The following is a 20099-nucleotide window of genomic DNA, read 5'->3' as shown; positions in this document are numbered from 1 at the left end:
AAGAGCCGGGAGTGCAGGTTTAACACTGAAATCTGCCTAATATTTTGTAGTCCGGCCGCCATCTGTGCACCTCCAACAAGGCATGATCTGGGGCCTGCGCGAGAACAAGAATAAAAGATAGGATAATTTCTAGTCCGCTAAAATAATAGAACGTTAAATTTAAAGAACTTGACCCGATTTTGGAGAAGGCAATAGCACCCCACTCCAGTACTCTTGCCTGGAAAATCTCATGGAAGGAGCAGCCTGGTGGGCTGCAGTCCATGGGGTTGCTAAGAGTCGGATACTACTGAGCGACTTCACTTTCACTTTTCTCTTTCCTGCATTGGAGAAAGAAATGGCAACCCACTCCAGTGTTCTTGCCTGGAGAATCTCAGGGACGGGGGAGCCTGGTGGGCTGCCATCTATGGGGTCGCACAGAGTCGGACACGGCTGAAGTGACTTAGCAGCAGTAGCAGACCCGATTTTACTCGTAGTTAAATTAGTAGAAAGCTATCATTGAACGTCAAAACCATTTACAATTAGACTCCACACGAAGGGCTGAAAAGGAATGTGATCGTCTCATAACAAATGACCGAGATGTCTGAGTAACCAAACAAGGATGGGGAGTCTTGCTTCAGCACCACGGAGAGGTCATAACTAGGCTTTTGCGCGTTTTTCTAGAGATGCTGATTGAAATCTCAAGATTCCGGTTAGAAAATTTGAAGAAAAAAATATTCTGCTTCTTTTGTCCAGATTTAGCAGCCATTGGTGCAAAGAATCTATCCCTGATTGTGCAGGTGAAGGTGGGAGGTGAAGGCTGTACCAAAGGGGAAACAGTTTTCTCCGCGTTGTTTCAGCAAGAGACACGTCTCAGAACTAAGATGAAAACAAGCCGGTATTTGGAAACATGACAGGTATCGAGTAACAGGGACAGTAGTTAGAATTTGAATAACTTTACTTCCTTTCTGCATCTTTCCCATTTGTCCAGTGAGCCTCACTCCTTCTGACTCCACTTTCCTATGCCATTCACTACTAGCCTTTCTGACATCTTGCAACGTAGCAACAGAAATTTCGGGGGAAGGCGAACATGCGAGTTTGAAGCGGGGTGCGGGAGTCCTGCCCCACCACCTGGAGAATAGTCTGGGGAGAGGGTGGTGGGGGAGAAGAGGTAGGACTCTCGAATCATTGCGGAGATTCCTGCCGCCTCGTCTCCCACGCCGCTGCTGGCTCAGCAGAGGTCCGCCTAACATTCTAACATTCGCCAAAGAAGCGCCGGTGCCGGGTTTCTAACGCCTAGAGCGGACCTGCGGCTGGGCGGAGGACTGCTACCCCCGCCCCCTCCTCCCCGGACCACGCCCTCCGCCCCTGACTCCTCCCACCTCCCCGGAGCTAGAGCGCCTGCGCACGGCGGGTGGTGGCTCTCCCCACCCTCCACCCCGCCGGAGGAAAGCCCATTGGCCGCTGTGTGGGGCCGCGTGCTCCCTCGCGCCTGTGACTGTCGCACGTGCTGGGGCCGGAAGCAGCCGTCGCAGCGATGGCGTCGTTACTTTGGGGAGGCGACGCGGGGGCCGCGGAGAGCGAGCGGCTGAACGGCCACGTAACCGCCACCGAGCCGGGGAGGGCCAGCGGGTGGGAGCCAGAACAGCACTCCCTGAGGGAGATGTGCTGGGGAGGGGAAGGGGGACCCCCGGTAGCGTTTGGAGTGGGGTGTCAGGTGAGATGTGGCAAGGATTTGGAAGCGGGCCATCGGAAGGGAGACTCCGAGAGAAACAAGACCTTGGGTTGGAAAGGGCAAAATGAAGACACTTGCGCCGGGAGGGAACGCAGCTGGTGGCCCCAAGTAGACCCCGACTTTTCTGTTCTCCCAATTTGACCACTAGGCCTTGGCTAGCCTTCATCTTCGTCTTAACTACCAACACGCTTTCCTGTCCACTTTCCTTTGCTTTGTCCTGTGACCCCCCAAGAACCGTCCCATTTAGACCAGAGGCTTAAAAGAGGAATTTCACATGCAGGAGCAGCGGAAAGTCTCCTTCCAATTTTAGGGTAATTCATACAGGAGACCAGTTCCTGAAAGAAATCCATTTATACATAACATTGCAAAAGAAACAGTATTGGGAGGGGGAATCTTCCCTTTCTTCCTTCGAGTCTGTTAGGGGGCAGCACTGGGCTGCTTGATGGTTTGCTTCCTAATACTGATTGAATTTTGTATCTTTCAATAGTTTTCAAACCTCATCCACTCCCAGAAGAACCTTCTGGGTATCAAGAGTGCTACCATCCCAAACGTAGGTGAGTGCTGTTAAAGGAAACTGGGCTCAGTTCCTTGAAAAAGTGTTGTTTTCCTCATATCCCAACTTTAGCTCGCTTAACACTCAGGGCCCTCCACCACCTTCCCAGTCTTTTTACCCTCTTCTCTACTGCTTGACTCTTTTGTGCACACTGTAGAGTCAGCAAGAGAAACTGGGATAATACACTAGATGTTTATGCTTGGCATTTATCTTTACAGTTTTTTTTTTTCCCTCACATCCTTTTAGATGGTTCTGTTAATAGGATTGAAGACGATGATGAAGATGATGTAGGTAGGAAATAAATCCATTTGTGGGTATTTACTCGCATTCTGTTTCATGTAATCATGACTTCACAATGTGAATGAATAATATCTTAAGTGGAAAAGAACCATCTTTGCTTCTGTTTTCTTTATGAATAGTGAATGTCAGAAAAAACACTAACTTGGGAGTGGGGATTACCTCTTCCGAGGAAAATTGAAATAGAATATGTAGGAATGGGTTAAGAATTTTCAGCTGGCAAGGACAAAGTAGGTCTGGTGGCAATGGATGTAGGCTTGCTTGAGGATAGAGTCTGGTGTAGGGCAGAGTCTAAGAAACAAGAATTCTGTCATCCTTTCTGTCATCCTTTCTAGAACCTTCTTTTAGAAGAAAAATGACAGCAGGAGCAGTTGCTTGATATACAGTCACTGAATGGAAGGAAGCAACTTGTTAGATGTCATTCGGGAGGCTTGACTTTTCCCCTGCAACATCCCCTTTTTTATCCTTGCTTTTCTAGTGGATTTGGCAGCTAATTCACTCTTAAACAAGTTAATCCGGCAGTCCTTAGTAGAATCCAGTCACCGGGTTGAAGTCTTACAAAAGGATCCCAGCTCTCCACTCTACTCAGTGAAAACATTTGAAGAGCTGCGGCTGTGAGTATTTGCCTTAAGTGTGGGAAAATGCCAGAAAGTGTAGCACAGAACAAACTAATCTGCTAATAAAAAATCCATCAGATTCTCCTTCATGTTCTAATAATCAGCATTCAACTGAGATGTGGACATTTTGCCTGGAAATAAAATGCAGCTTAAAGAGGAACACCAGGCTATCTGAGTTGTACAATGACTTGAGAACCTTTCTGAAAGTAAAATTTTTAACCTTGCTGGGCTATGGGGGATAGCTAAGCCAGACACAGCCACATTGCTACTCTCCATACCAGAATACAGGGCTTCCCTGGTGGCTCAGTGGTAAAGAATCTACCTGTCAATGCAGGAGACACAGGTTTAATCCCTGGGCTGGGAAGATCCCCTGGAGAAGAAAGTTGCAACCCACTCCAGTTTTCTTGCGTGGGAAATCCCATGGACAGAGGAGGGCTGCAGTCCAGTTCATGGGGCCACAAAAGAGTTGAACATGGCTTAGCGACTAAACAGCAATAACAATACCAGAATACAGATAACAGGAAATTAGGTGGCCCAAATATCCCTTGAGATAAGTTACAAACTTTTACCTCTTTACTTTTGTCTCAAATGGTATGTAAATAACTTTCTTAAATTGGTTTGTATTTCCTAGGGATTTATCAGTTGGCATTAAGGAAATGTATTTTAACAGGGAGAGTTACTGATGTGGAGAAACCCAAAATCCTGATGCCCTCTTTCTAAATGGGGAGATGCTTACCTATGATGAAAAGTTGGCTGCCAGTAATCTAGCAGTTCATCTACCAATTAAACACATCCAGACTGTGCATGTCACTGTAGTGGAAGTATTCCAGCGTACTTCACTTTATTCTCTTCTGAACACCTGTCTTGAGACTCCCCCTCCCGCCCCCTGCCCAGGAAAAAGGCATTTAAAATACCAGCTTAGAAGAATGAGCTATTGTTGCATCTTCTTCTCCTAGATAGAACTGATATAAGAATCACCTAAATGAAATTTTGTCTTCTCTGAAAATTGCAATTAAAACATAGAAGTTTGTCATTGATTAAAAAGAAATAAATGATTAATATCATTTAGTTTTCTGCTTGTGTGGAAAACAAAACTCTCCTGGAAAATTGTACTTCTCTCAGATGAGTTTTCCCTTTTTTTTTTTTTTCTCTTGGTTCAAGAGAGAGTTCACCTTTAGGCCCTTACTACTATGCTTGGTCTAAGCTAATAACATAACTTATTGCTTTAGTGCTCCAAATGTACAGGCATGATTGTATATGTTTGAGAGTTGAGATTTAGATATGTTATTAATACTTTTCATACTCCGTTGCAAAGTGGCCTAATTTAGAAATGCACTTTTCATGTTTGTATTTCTGAGGCTACTGATGCATCATAGCCTTAAAGTATTTGATTTCTTTTTTTGACAGCAAGGAAGAGTTACTAAAAGGGATCTATGCAATGGGATTTAATAGACCATCCAAAATTCAAGAGATGGCTCTTCCAATGATGCTGGCATATCCGTGAGTTTCCAGGGAAATAGTGTTGCAACTTGGTTATTTTTGGTCTCAAATTCAGTTGATGGCCAGCTTCTCCTCTTTCCTACAGACCCCAGAACCTCATAGCCCAGAGCCAGTCTGGAACAGGAAAGACAGCTGCTTTTGTCTTGGCAATGCTCAGCAGAGTTAATGCCTTGAAATTGTTTCCACAGGTAAGGAAAGGCTGAGAGAGATAGGAATGCTTGCAGCGCCAGTGGTATTTTAGTAATGGGCAGTAGTGCTGCCATGATGTGGTGACATTTAGAATAGACGTTCTTTCTTAAAATCAGAGGGTTATAGGCAGCAGTATAGGGTAGTGACTGAGAGCACAGTCTTCATAGTTCGACTGGTTCCAATACCAGCCTCTCTGCTTACCAGCGGAAAACCTTAGGAGAGTTAGTAAATCTTTTGGAGTACATTTTCTTGTTAATAAAAATAACATCTATAAAGGTGTGGATCACAGTTGTCCAGTTTGCCCTTGAACCCTGACGCCAAGCACGGTGCTTGCCCTGTAGAAACTGCTCCTTAAACATTGAATGAATGAGTATCTGCCTCATAGGAGTGTCATGCAGATTGAGTGAAATAATACACATTTTTAGCACTATGCTCAACATAAAGTGAGCATTCAGGAGTGATGGCTATAAGGCTGTAGCTCACCCAGGCCCTTTTACTTAACGCGGAAGGAAACAGCCTTGGAGAGGGAGAGGTTGCCTGTGAGGTGACAGTTGTCACAGAGTGGCTGAGCAGGGGCTGGAACTGGAGCACAGGAGACGCAGGTTCAATCCCTGGGTCGAGAAGATCCCCTGGAGAAAGAAACGGCAGTTCACTCCAGGATTTTTGCCTGGGAAGTCCCATGGACAGAGGAGCCTGGTGGGCTCCAGTCCATGAGGCCAAAAAGAATCGTTACCTGGCTGAGCACGCCCAGCATGACTGAGCAGACACGAGTGTGGTCGCTTTACAATGTTGTGTTCGTTTCTGCTGTGCGGCAAAGTGAATCAGCCACACAGATACATATATCCCCTCTCTTTTGGATTCCTTCCCATTTAGGTCACCACAGAGCACTGAGTTCCCTGAGCTATATAGTGGCTTCTCATTAGTTATCTATTTTATACATAATATCACTATACCTCCACAAATTTTAATTGTATTTCAGAATTGCATAATGGCTTTTGTGAAGCTTTTTCCTTCCCCCTTATCTCCCCCTTGTCAGTGCCTCTGCTTGGCTCCTACTTATGAACTGGCTCTGCAAACTGGCCGTGTGGTCGAACGGATGGGGAAATTCTGTGTGGATGTTCAAGTGATGTATGCCATTCGAGGAAATCAAAGTATGTACCAGCGAGCCAGTCCTGGCTGATATATGTATATTTAAATCAACTATTTTATTTACTTATTTTTAGCCAACTTTTAGGAGAAGGCAATGGCACCCCACTCCAGTACTCTTGCCTGGAAAATCCCATGGGCGGAGGAGCCGGGTAGACTGCAGTCCATGGGGTTGCTAAGAGTCGGATACGACTGAGTGACTTGACTTTCACTTTTCACTTTCATGCATTGGAGAAGGAAATGGCAACCCACTCCAGTGTTCTTGCCTGGAGAGTCCCAGGGACGGGGGAGCCTGGTGGGCTGCCGTCTATGGGGTCGCACAGAGTTGGACACGACTGAAGCGACTTAGCAGCAGCAGCAGCCAGCTTTTAAATTTCATCTTTTCTTTTGGCTGAGCCCTGTGACACATGGGATCTTAGTTCTCTGACAAGGGATCACACCTGCGCTGCCTGCATTGAAGTCTTAATGACTGGACTGCCAGGGAAGTTTCCCTGGCTCATATTTTAGATCCTGACTCCACCAACAATCATGGTATATTAATACCTTCTCTGCTTTCTCGCCTCTAAAATGAGGACATAATGGCACCTGTATCATAGAGTTGTTAACTGGAATTTAATGAAATGATAGAGATGAAGCACTGTGTACACCTCCAGCATGTAATAAAGATTCAGTGCATGTTAGCTTATCACTCCCACAGCTGGAACAACAGCTCTGCTTTTGCCTGTTCTCTTCTGTGAGGCTCAGTTGTTTTGTACAGAACAGGTTTTATTGTTTCACTTCTTCATGAAAGTGCTACATGCATATAGCTTAAAAAAAGTCTTTAAAACCCAGAAAATTTAAAAGTAAAAGTATAAGTTGTTCTCTCTCATCTTTCAAAAACCTATTTCCAAAGACAACTATGGTTTTGTTATCAAATCTGTGGGGGTTTTTGTTTTTGAGTGTTGACAAAAAATGGGAGCATTTTTTTCGTACTGTTCAAAAACTTACGCATCTTAAACATCTTTTCATGTCAGTGTGTATAGCCCCACATCCTCCTTTTGACCAGCTGTATAATATTCCATCATTTTTTTCATGGGACCTCTTGATGGACATTGTGGTGGTTTTCCATTTGGGGAAGGTCTGAAGGCCTTTCACCACTGTGCCACTTTCCTGTGGGATGGTGGAGATGTTGCAGGCCGGCTTCTTAAATGACTGTGAGGCAGAATCAGTTACTCAGGACTCTTACCATTACTGTAAACCAAGAAACTCGGGGGGCTTCTCCTAAAACTCTGTAAAATCAAAAACCACAATGATCCTTAGGGTTTGCCCTTGGGAAACCAATAGGAAATGTGTTGTGCGACTCAGAATTCCAGACGGTTAGAGTGGTTTCCAGCTAAAGACCTTCCAACCCTTTTCTCCATAGTTCCCAGAGGCACGGATGTCACCAAACAGATTGTAATTGGCACTCCTGGGACTGTCCTGGATTGGTGTTTCAAGCGAAAATTAATTGATTTGACTAGGATTCGTGTGTTTGTCCTGGATGAAGCTGATGTGATGATTGACACGCAGGGATTTGCAGACCAAAGCATTCGTATTCAAAGGTAACCTTCACGCCCATCCTTTTCTTCCTGGATCTTCTGTCCAGATAAGGGATTTCATGTGTCCAGTGCTCTTCATTGTCTTTACTGCTTATTCCTCGCTTCCTTCTCCTTTAAAGCAGGTTGGGTTTTCATCATTTTTAGCAGCTCAGTGAGCCTTCGACCTCCTGCAGTTTCCGACTTCATCTTGTAACTTTGCTTTACTCTTGTGTTGCAGGCTCATAGTGGGTCTGCACCAAATTTTGCCAATAATCTTATATTTGAGCAAAATTCTAAAGAGAATTTATTAAAACCCCATAGCGCTATTGTAAAGATGCAGTAACCTGGGGTCAGCAACCTAGTGATCTAGTCTTGACCTTGCCTGTAAGTTGTTAAGTAAATCTTGTCATTTTGCTAGGCCTCTCTCCCAGGATCACCACGGGGCATAAAATTTCAGATGATCAGGCCTAACCTGAACCTTATGAAATCATAATTTCTGGGAGTGGGTTTCTCTGTATCACTTATTTTTAAAGTATTTGTGGTGGTGGTGGTTTAGTCGCTGAGTCGTGTCCAACTCTTGCGACCCTGTGGACTGTAGCCCACCAGGCTCCTCTGTCCATGAGATTTTCCAGGCAAGAATACTGGAATGGGTTGCCATTTCCTTCTCCAGGGGATCTTCCCAACCCAGGAATTGAACCTGGGTCTCGTGCATTGCAGGCAGATTCTTTCCCAACTGAGCTACGAGGGACTGTGTTAAATTCAAATAGGATATTGAAAGACTTAAAATGAAAACCAGTAATCGCCTGCCCCCAAACCCTAGAGAACACTGTCCGTTTTGGCATCAACTGTCATATCTTTAAATAACAAGCTCGCATTGCTGCTTCTCATTGTATATTGTCTCTTCTGAGGTGGCTCAGTGGTAAGAATCTGCCAGTATAAGAGACGCAGGTCGAACCCTGGGTTGGGGAGATCCCCTGGAGAAGGAAATGGCAACCCACTCCGGTATTCTTGCCTGGGAAATGCTTTGGACAGAGCAGCCTGGCGGGCTACAGTCCATGGGGTTGCAAAGAGTTGGACATGACTGAGCAACTAAACAACAGCTGGCTTCCCGTTAGAGAAAGTGGGAATTTAGTCCTCTCCCACCCCCACTCTCACTGTCCTGTCCCCTCCATGGCCTCGGTGGTTGTATCATAAGAGTTTGGTTACATTAATGGTCAGTATTAATATTATTATCACAACACAGGTATTGTTCCCTGTGGAACCTTCAATTATTATAATTATGTGGGTTGTTGTTGTTTATTTTGGCTGCACTGGGTCTTTGTTGAATTTCATGGACTTTCTCTAGTTGCACTACCTCAGCCCCAGAGCTTGCAGGCTCAGTAGTTGTGGCTTGTGGGTTTGTGGGATCTTAGTTCCCTGGCCAGGGATCGATCCCTTGTCCCTCACGTTGCAAGGCAGATTCTTAACCAGTGGACCACAAGGGAGTCTCTAATTATGTTTTTTTGTGTGTAACTTTTCCCCCTGAAGTCGCCTGTTTTCCTTTTTTGGCACTGTCGTTATGTAGGAGCCTTCCGTTTTTCCCCTGCCTATTTCATCAGAGGTGTCATATGTCAGTGATATCTCTAGATAGTCAAATACATCTTAAAGTGCCAGTGGTTTCTTTTTTCCAGGAGGTCGCCCGCACACACCATCTCTGGTTTTAGCTGGGCTGGTTGCACTCCTGCAGCCATGGTCATGTCAGTTTCCCCTGTCCTCATTCCCAGTTTTGAATCTCCTGTCCCGTGCTTCCTTTTTCTTGGTTCACTGAATATGCTGGAACGTACAGTCCAGTGACTTCCTGCAAAAGGAAGTGTAGGAAGTCCATTTTCTAGCCCCTGCCTGTCTGAAAATGTTTTTATCATGCCTGTAAATTTGATCTCTGAGTTGATTTTGCCTGGATGTGGAATCTTGTCCTAGAAAGCTTTCTCCCTATAAATTCAGAACCAGTGTTGAAAACAGAAAAATGGTGGTGGTGTTTTTGTTTGGTTGGTTGGTTTTTCTACTATAGTTAATTCTCTGTTTCTGGTGTTGCTACTGGAAAGTTTAATGTCATCCTTATCCCCAGACTTTTGTCTGTGACATTCTTTCTTCTCTAGAAGATTTTGGCATCTTTTTATCCACAGTATAATGAGACTTCTCAGCTTGGTTCAGATTTTTTTTCTTCATTGTACTACACACATGGCACATGCTTTTCATTTCCAGAATTTGTGTTGACCAGATCTGGGGAAGTTTCTTATGTTACTTCTTTCCCTACAGTGACCAACTTTTTAGGAAGCCAACAGCAGGGAAATACACAGGGAAATTCACAGCAGGGAAATACACACGCACACACACAAATATATATCATGTATATATAATAATATAATACAGAAGAACTAATCGTGCACATGTGTTATTACTTTAACATAAAATATGTAAAATATGTGTTTATTTGAAATTATATATTATTATGTACTTTTCTGTTGAAACAAAACCGTCAAACTAAACTGTGGCAATAGGTAGTAATTCTTAGGAGAAGTAGTTAAATATGCATGAGAAAAATACAATAATGTTTGATCTCTGATACAGCAATTTAATCTATTAAAACATGATTGGATGTTAAATTTTTGAGGCTGTGCTGTTTGTATATATATTTTTTGACCGCACCACACAGCTTGTGGGAGTTTAGTTCCCTGACCGAGAATCGATCCTGGCCCTTGGTGGTGAGAGCACAGAGTCCTACCCCCTGGACCACCAGGGGAGTCCCTACTGTATATTCTTACAGTACAGAATTACGGAGCTTTTTATGAAGAGACTGTAAATCCATTAGAGCTAGTTACACATACTACCTGTACCTAATGACAGAGATAGTCATGACGCTTTGCTTTGTGTCTCACAGTGCTACAGGATGTTTCTCTTCTCCAGTGTCCTTGAGACTCCTTGCAGCCTTCTCTCCTTGTATGTGGCAGTAAAACAGAATATAATCAAATGTAAAATTCATTTTGACTTGTAGCTCTGCCATCAGTAAGCCCACACTGATTCTTTTTTTAAAAAAATTTTTGGAGTGTAGTACACATGCACAGTTAATTTACGACGTTGTGTTACTTTCTGCTGAAGAGCATAGTGAATCGGGTATACATATGGCCACTCTCTTTTAGATTCTTTTTCAGTATATGTCATTACAGAGTTTTGAGTAGGGTTCCCTGTGCTATACAGTAGGTCCTTATTAGTTATCTGTTCTAGTTATCACATGTGTGTGTGTGTGTGTGTATGTATGTATATGAGAAGCCCACAGTCCAGTGAGATATCCTCTGAACAAAAGTGTCCAAGCGTAGAATACTTGGAGCTAGCAACAGTGGTTTTGAGACCTGTAAGAATTTCCAGCTCCCTCGGGATGTCCTTCCCCTGCATCCACACACTTGTTTTAGTAGACCAAGTGTTTGTCATTCAGATCCTTTGCATCCATAAATCCATCGTCTGGGTTATCCGTACCTAAAATATCCGTCATTTTCAAACACCCCAAAGTCTATTAGATCTCATCATAAGTGAAACCTCTCCTCCTCAGGGAAAAAGATTATAAACCACAGAGGTGACTTAAACTTGTGAAATTAAAAGATGGATTCCTTACAAATTTAGTAAAGAAATGAGAAAGTCCTCAACTTGGCTGGACTTTGGAAGCAGTTTTATTTCTAAAAAAGGAAAAATAAGTCATTTTTTTTCTGCGAGTTTTTTTTTTTCTTTTGAACTATTTATTTCGTTTTGCAGTATAGCCAGTAAACAATATTGTGATAGTTTCAGGTGAACAGCCAAGGGACTCAGTTCAGTTCAGTTGCTCAGTCGTGTCCAACTCTTTGTGACCCCAACGGACTGCACATGCCAGGCTTCGTGTCTATCACCAACTCCCAGAGCTTACTCAGACTCATGTCCATAGAGTCGGTGATGCCATCCAACCATCTCATCCTCTGTCATCCCCTTCTCCTGCCTTCAGTCTTTCCCAGCATCAAGAGTCTTTTCCAGTGAGTCAGTTCTTCGCATCGGATGGCCACAGTATGAACTGGTTGGATCTTCTTGCAGTCCAGAGGACTCTCAAAAGTCTTCTCCAATACCACAGTTCAAAAACATCAATTCTTCAGCGCTCAGCTTTTTTTATGGTCCAACTCTCACATCCATACATGACTCCTGGAAAAACGATAGCTTTGACTAGACAGACCTTTGTTGCCAAAGTAATGTTTCTGCTTTTTAATATATATGTATTCATTCTTCTCCAAACCTCTCTCCCATCCAGGCTGCCGCATAGCATTGAGCAGAGTTCCACGTGCTGTGTAATAGGTCCTTGTTAGTTCCCCATTTTAAATATCTGCTGTGAGTTTTTGTTGCAGCCTTTACAGAGCACCAGACAACTCGGGCACAGTCAGTATGCAGCATCTTCATTGGTCCTTAGACCGTTTTGGAGATAGCGTGTGTTAATTCTGTTTCACTATCATCTCTCTCTCATCCTTAATTTATTTCTAAATTAGAGATGGACATTGTTTTTGTCTCAAGCTTTGAAAATAGACTAACATTTTCAGTCCTTTCACTGGCCAGCTACAATGCCTGGCATCTTGTAGACACATGTCCAAAGGAACACTCTGCTTCCATTTCTTCACAGAAAGAAATCTTACAAGGCTTCTGCAAGTTTGATCTAACAAAGGGCCCCAAAACTTTGGTAGTGAACAGCTCAGTATCACAGGGAAGCGAATCGTATGCCTTTTTAGTAGTGTTGTGTACAAAGATGCAGACATTTAGCTGGTAAGAGCTGCTCGTGTTCTTTGGTAAGGAGTTCATAGGTTGAATGGAATCTGCCAGAATTTATATTTGCTCTGTCTGCTGCTCCTGCTGGGGTTGAACAGAGGCTGGTTTGTGTTTGGAAACAACGTCTAGCAGCCTTTTGTTCTATATTTTCTGTGTTGTATAAAAACTTTATAGAAGTCAAGATGTTTTTAAGACTCCAATTTTTAGTTTTTCCTTCCTTTCGTTTAAAATACATTAAGCCACAGCACTGTCCATTAGAAATACAATGCAAGCCACATGTGTAATTTAAAATTTTCTAGTAGCCACATTAAAAAAAGAAACAGGTGAAATTCATGCTATGAAAAAAATCATTTTATTTCATTTGATATCAAAATGAATGTCTTAACAAGTAACCAATATTTTATCAGTATAAAAATTATTAATACAATAGTCTGCATTTTTTTGCATACTAAGTCTTTAAAATCCAGTGTTCTACAGAACAACCCATGTTTCTTTCCCTTGGATAATTTGTATCAATTTACTTTTTGGAAGGAAATGGCCCCAGCCTTGGGGTACCCGTCCTGGGGCCCTCTCTTTCAGATGAAAGATTGTAGTAGAAAAGATGGCCAGTGCAGATTCTCCTCCAGTCTCTTCACGGCCCCGACCCGCTGCCAGTCCCTCCTCTGAACTCTCTGGTCTCACAGGTCTTAGGCCTCCCCGGGTTCTCACACCCACTGCCTTTGCATCAGCGTTCCCTCTGTAGCACACGTATCTTAGCTTCCTTCACGCACCTTCTCCGCTATCATGCTTTTCCATCTTGCAAAACTACATTGAAATGTCTCTTCCACCCATTTCTCTTCTTGGATTCCTCACGTTTTGTGAGTTCATATCTTCATCCCTTTATAATCACAGAAGTGCGAGGTGGGACACTGAGAAGATAACATGTAGTCAGTTTCCCACAGTCAACCCGAAATCGGTCCAGTTATGTGAAAAGCTGCTCGGGATTCAGGTCCCAGGCTTGATATAATGTTTGGGAATCACTGAGCTGTATGAACTCTCCTGTTCTCTTTTAGCACTAAGGACTTTTCCTCTTAAGACCTCTGTTGTCTTCTCAAAGGCAGTGATTTCTCTCTGGTCTCTTCTGTTTTTTTGAAAACTAACTTTTTAATTGACGTTTAACATATGTACAGAGAAATATCCAAATCCTAAGTGTACACTGGATGAATTATCACAGAGAGGCTGTGCTTATGGGACAGTGGATCTGATCACGACCGAGATCTTTCTCAGCTGTGCTCCAGAAAGTGCCCTGCAGCCCTCTCTTCTCCTCAGACTTAGCTCTGTCCTAACTGCAGACTCTGTGGGCTCATCTTACCTATTTTTGAACTGGGGTATCAATTGTCCTGTGTTCAGTGTGGGTTTAGTTTGCATTTTCCATGCAGCAGCATCTTCCCCTTCTGCACCCTGTTATTTATATCCGCGTCTTCCCATTCCACATAGACTTCTCATGACTGTTCTTTCCCACTCAGTAGATAGAACACCTGCCGCTGAGTGATGAGCCTCTGTGCCCTTCATCTGCATGGAGCTTGTGTGAGATGATTGCCATAGACAGCTCCTGGACTGACACCCTAGGCTCCATAAGCCGTCTCTCCTAAGGAGAAGACTGGCTTGAAAACCCCCAAGCCCTCCAGATCTCTCCGCTGACCTTCACTCTGGAGCCCTATGTTCAGTTTATGCGTTTCCCCAAACCCTGGGTGGGAAGGAGGGGCTGACACGTGGCACTCTGCAGCAGGTGTAGTTTTTGTGTCCACAGTGCCTTTCACGGTGACCCTGGAGTGGGAGCAGGGGCGTAGGGGGCAGCTGATGGCCATGGGCATCCAGTGCTGGAAGCTGCCCCCTGGAGTGGGACAGGCCTGGCAGTTGGGTGATGCCCTTTTCCCTTCTCTCTCCCAGAGCTTTACCCTCCGAGTGCCAGATGCTCCTGTTTTCAGCGACCTTTGAAGACTCTGTGTGGCAGTTTGCCGAGCGAATCATTCCTGACCCCAATGTTATCAAGTTACGAAAAGAGGAGCTGACCCTGAACAACATCCAACAGTACTACGTGTTGTGCAGAAACAGGAAAGACAAGTACCAGGCTCTCTGCAACATTTACGGCGGCATCACCATAGGCCAGGCCATCATCTTCTGCCAGGTAACTCCACTGGGACTCGCCTTCCTCGTGCCCAGACTTCCGTGCAGATAGGGACAGGGGACAGTCAGATGAGTGAGAGCCAGGGAGCCGGGCCCTGTGTCCCACACTGTTTATTCATGATGTCGGTCAATTTTCAGAGCAACTTTGCATAGAGATTACTTGTATTTTATGGTTGACACTGAAGTGATGAAATAGGACTTCAATATGACATGAAACAGGGCATCCTCCTTTTATGTTGATTTAAAATTTTTTTTCTTTTTTGGCTATGCCATGCAACTTGGTCAGTTCCCTGACCAGGGATTGAACCTGGGCCATGGCAGTGAAAGCCCAGAATCCTACCCACTGGAATTAGGATTAGGGCCTCCAGGAAACTCCCCAGGCATTCTTCTTTTAGAGGGACTGCTTCTAACATGTCCCCATTCAAGTTGATGTTACTGTGGCTGTTTTCACAGATACCCTTTATCAGGTTAAGAATGTTCTCTTCATTTCCAAACTTACTATGAGCAAGGCAGCCGCTCAGTTACTCGCTGTTGGTAGCCCCTTATTTTTATTTTCTTATTTACTGTTTCTCTCTGACATTGTTCGTGTCCCTGTTCTGGGTTGTATTTTTTCACCACCACGTGAACACTGTCAGCTCCGTGAGAGCAAAGTCTGTTCTACATACCTCCATGCCCCCATCCTGGAAGAGCCCCGCCCAGCTGTGGATGGCCTTGGAAACACACCTGCAGAGTAAAAGGGAAGTGCGGCCCTGCCACAGACTAGCCATGTAACCCTGGGCAGATCACTTAATGGTTTTACGCTTTAGGTGAATTTTTTAGTTTTTTCAGATGAGCTTAGACACCTAGTTCATCAGATCATTATGGGAGTAGATGAGCGTGATGTAAGTAAAGGTTTTTGCAGGGTGCCTGGCACGCACAAAAACTTACTCATCATCGTTGTTGTTCAGTCACTAAGTCGCATCTGAGTCTTTGCAGACTCATGGACTATAGCCTGCCAGGCTCCTTTATCCATGAAATTTCTCAGGCAAGAATAGTGGAATGGATTGCCATTTCTTTCTCCAGGGGTCTTTCTGACCAAGGGATCAAACCCACATCTCCTGCTGTCTTGCACTGACAGGCGGATCCTTTACCATTGAGCCCATCATCGTTAGGTTACCTCATTTTGTCATCCGACCACCGCAAGAGGTGGACGGAGCATTTTATTCTCTGTTTCAGGGCTGAGAAGCAGAGCTCTGACAGGTTGAGAGGATGTGCCCCTGAGAGGCCCGGGGGCAGGAGAACTCCCTGCCACATTCACAGGTCTCTCTAGGCCTGAAAGGAAGGGGGAGCAAAACCCCTCTGCAACCCCCGTACCTCCAGCTCCCATGCCCTGCAGACATGAGTGCTGCACACAGTGAGGCTCCTTCAACTTGGGTATGATGCTGGGCTTTGATTTTCCTGCTGCTGTTAAGTCGCTTCAGTCGTGTCCGACTCTGTGCCACCCCAGAGACACCCCTGTCGCTGGGATTCTCCAGGCAAGAACACTGGAGTGGGTTGTCATTTCCTTCTCCAGTGCGTGAAAGTGAAAAGTGAAAGTGAAGTCGTCAGTCGTGTCTGACTCCTAGTGACCCCATGGACTGCAGCCTGCCAGGCTCCTCCGTCCATGGGATTCTCCAGGCAGGAGTACTGGAGTGGGGTGCCATCACCTTCTCCGTGATTTTCCTGCAGACTCGTCGAAATGCCAAATGGTTGACTGTGGAGATGATGCAGGATGGCCACCAGGTGTCTCTGCTGAGCGGAGAGCTGACTGTGGATCAGCGAGCTTCCATCATCCAGAGGTTTCGGGACGGGAAGGAGAAAGTCCTTATAACCACCAATGTCTGTGCTCGAGGTGTGTGTGTGTGTATTAAAGAGGTTATCATTTACACGTGATAAAATTCACTCTTTTTAAGGATGTGGTTCAGTGAGTTTTGACAGACATATGTAGTCATGTACCCATCACGGTAATCAAAATGCAGAACAATTCCATCTCCCCTCAAAATTTCTCTGTGCTCATTTGCAATCAGTCTCTGAAACTAATGGCACCTGACCACTACTGAACCAGATCTCTGCCTCTGTATTTTTGTCTCTTCCAGAATACCATGTAAGTTAAATCATGCAGTTGGTAACCTCAGTGTCTGATTTATTCCTCTTGACATCATACTTTGGAATTCATCAGTGTTGTAACATGTATCAACAGGTCATTCCTTTTTATTGCTGAGTAGTAGTCTATTGAATGGGTGTACCACAATTAGTACATCCATTTACCCGTTGATGAACATTTGGATTGCTTACAGCTCAGGGCTACTTTGACTGAAGCTGTAATAAACATTCATGTATAGGGCTCATGCAGACATACATTTTCTTTTCTCTTAGGTAAATACCTAGGAGTAGGAATTTTCAGTCATAGGGTCAATGTATGCTTTAGAGACAACTGCAGAACTATTTTCCAGAGTAGCCATGCCATTTTGCATTTCTACCAGCAGTACAGGCAGGTTCTAGTTTTCTCCATCCCTGTCAGTAATTGGTATTGACACTTTTTCATCTTAACTTTTCCAGTAGATGTATGTGGTATCTTGTGTTTTTTACTTGTGTTCCCTAATGACTAATGATGTTGGTCATCTCTGAGGTGTTTTTAATTTTAAAACTATTGACTGCTGGGAAAAAAAATCTCTTTTTCAAGCAAAGGGTCTTCCTACTTTCCTCACTTTCCCATTGTATCCTTGCCTATACCACATACTCAAACCCTGTTTCCTAGTGTATTACTGGTTCACCCAACAGAACTGAGGACCTGCCATGAGGGCTGAGCCTGGCATTTTGGAGGAGTAGCCTGAAAAAGGGCCTTCCCCTCAGGAGCACACCAACTCCTGACCCTCTAGACCGGCGCTGTCCAATAGAAATGCTTGCACTGAGAGAAATCTCCTATTCTCTGCTGTCCAAGCCATAGACAGTGGCTTTTGAGCGCTGGGAGTGTGGCTAGTGTGGCTGAGGAACTGGATTTTTAATGTGAATTAATTTAAATAGCCTCGTGAGGCTCATGGTTACCATTACTATACAGCACATCTGCAGAACCCCAGAGATAGCCCCAGAGTCAAAGCGCAGCACAGGGAGGACCAGGGTCACGGGCCAGACAGCCTGCTAGTGTTGGGCGTGGAGGCCCCAGGCCAGCCCAGAAGTCTTCCTGGAAACAGTAAGAGTGAGAGGTGTGGATGGAAGGGGAGAACCCTTGGAAGTCTTGAGTTGTTTGTACTTTATCCTGTACGGTTTGGACAGCCGGCTTCTAAACACGAGTGCTCTGGACATCGCTGTGGCAACCGTGGTGAGGATTAGAGGGGTAGGACATGAGGGACTGGGGAGCCAGCCCAGAAATTATCATAACAATTGAGGCCTTGGATAAAATTGATGCAAACAGTGGCTGTGGAATGGGGCGGAGCTGGGGCCCCGATGGGGAAGAGAAGCTGCAGGGGACTCAGCACAGTGGGAGCAGAGAGAGGGGGCTCTTTGGCTCCGTGAGAGCCCCCACCCCCCGCCACACACACACACACACACACACACACACAGTTTGTACATAGTTAGACTTCTGTATAGTTCAATTCTACTGACACTCTTACCTAACATCGTAGACATACATACTTACAAACAAATATATGTCAAAGCAAGCTTGATTCTAGACTGTGTCTGTGAAATGAGAATTCCCTCAGCAAATGTGGTTCTTGGATAGCTGGGTCCTGAGGTGGAAGCTGCAGGGCCCTGTGGTGTCCTTCCTCTTCCAGGGATTGATGTGAAGCAGGTCACGATCGTCGTGAACTTTGACCTCCCTGTGAACCAAGCAGAGGAACCGGACTACGAGACCTACCTCCACCGCATCGGGCGCACGGGCCGCTTCGGGAAAAAAGGGCTTGCCTTCAACATGATCGAGGTGGATAAGCTGCCTCTACTGATGAAGATCCAGGACCACTTCAGTGAGTGGCACCCTTCACAGTCAGAGTTGTGGACCTGCCCACATTAACAGTGGCCGTGTGTCATGGGCCTCGAGCTTGGGGTTCATGATACAATAGGGTGGGGGCAGGAACCAGACAGTAGTAGGTATCCACTTCTCACTGTCAGAACTCCTAACCTGAGACGGGGGTAGAGAAAGACCCAAAAACCAAGTGGAATTCATATGAGCTCAGATTTCTACTTTATTGCTCATTCTGGGATCTGAAGCAGATTTTGCATCCATAAAGAACCACCGTAACTAATGAGATCCTGTAAGATTATATTGTGTCCCCAGCTTCCTTTTTTTGTCTACATTTTCCTCTACCCTGTTGTCCCAGTGACCAACTTGGGCAGTTCTAAATCCTGAGTCTTGCTGCTTTCCTCCAGCCCTCCTTCCCCTCATCGAAACAAGACAGGCTCTGATAACCTGCTGGGAAGACGGCTGGGGAGCAGGGGAAGAGGAACCCTTGCAGGACTCCAAACGTTATCTTTCACCTTTAGGACAGTGGTACTTATCCTCTGTGGGAAATAAAGTATACTGTCCCTGGGGGAGTGCACATAGGCACAGAGGTGGAATTTGAAATATAATTTTAAAAGGTTTGCTTACTAACTGTGAACCCTTTAGGGAAGTTGGTTAAGCACTCCTGTGTTAGGATAACAGAGCAGGGATGTGTGTGGAGAAAGACCCATTAAGATTGCCTTTGCTGTGCTGATCAATGCTCCCTGTTGCCAGCCAGCAACGTCCCCCCCATGCATGTACACACCCACTTCACTCCCCATGAACTCAGCCAGGCCCCTTCACAGGCTCCCGTCACTGCACTTTGGCCTTTTTTTTGTCCCAAGGTATATAGACATGTATGTTCTCTTGTCTGGTGCATTTGATGCTGTTGTGGTTGGTGTGAGTTGGTTATTTGGACACCTGCCCGTCCTCACCTAATCTAGAGAATGTTCCTATCTTGAGGATTCCCGTATGAGGTGTCATTGTCTTCAGAAATGTAGTTGGATGGAATGAAATTTCATTTGGGCCCTGGGATAAGACTGTTCCATTCTCTTTTGCTCTTTTAGACAGCAGTATTAAGCAACTCGACCCTGAAGACATGGATGAAATTGAAAAGATTGAATATTGAAGAAATAACTTTATCATTTAGATGTATTTTGGTTTATGTGAGAATGTAGGTTTTGAAGGTAATTTTTTATGTTGAGCCTTTTTCAACATGAAGCTGTTACGTATGGCAAAATAAATGTCATGGTAGCCTTAGTTTTAAGACCTGAGGTTTTTTTGAGCCAAATTGATGTGAAGCAGTTGATTCTTTTGAATAAAAAGGTGAGATAATTTCTTACTCCAGTCTCTTCACAGACAAACATCTTTGCAGGGCTACTGGGATGTTGTGGGATTTAGTTCATATAAAGCACCTGAGGTGGTCCTGCTGCCTGTGAATAGCTCAGGGTGCCACAAGATGGCAGTAGAACGTCACTGGTTTGGAATTTGAGTGGTTGACAGGCGCTGTGCCTCCCACCCCAGGGTCTCGACCCGCCCTAGCGTCTCGACCCCACCCCCA

General features: G+C 44.9%; 1 protein-coding gene across 1 annotated transcript; it reads left to right on the top strand.

Annotated features, from left to right (window-relative positions):
• Positions 1-1513: 1513 nt before the first annotated feature.
• Positions 1514-19721, top strand: DDX25 (DEAD-box helicase 25). Its single transcript, XM_068976370.1, has 12 exons — positions 1514-1576; positions 2199-2265; positions 2511-2555; positions 3040-3175; positions 4586-4678; positions 4764-4866; positions 5904-6018; positions 7416-7593; positions 14308-14545; positions 16252-16414; positions 18336-18524; positions 19606-19721. Exons 1-12 carry the CDS (start codon positions 1514-1516, stop codon positions 19665-19667), a joined length of 1452 nt encoding a protein of 483 aa, XP_068832471.1. The 3' UTR covers positions 19668-19721.
• Positions 19722-20099: the final 378 nt, after the last annotated feature.

Source organism: Capricornis sumatraensis, chromosome 8 (genome assembly GCF_032405125.1).
Source record: "Capricornis sumatraensis isolate serow.1 chromosome 8, serow.2, whole genome shotgun sequence".
Classification (NCBI taxonomy): Eukaryota; Metazoa; Chordata; class Mammalia; order Artiodactyla; family Bovidae; genus Capricornis; species Capricornis sumatraensis.
This window is presented reverse-complemented; position numbering and strand designations above follow the sequence as displayed.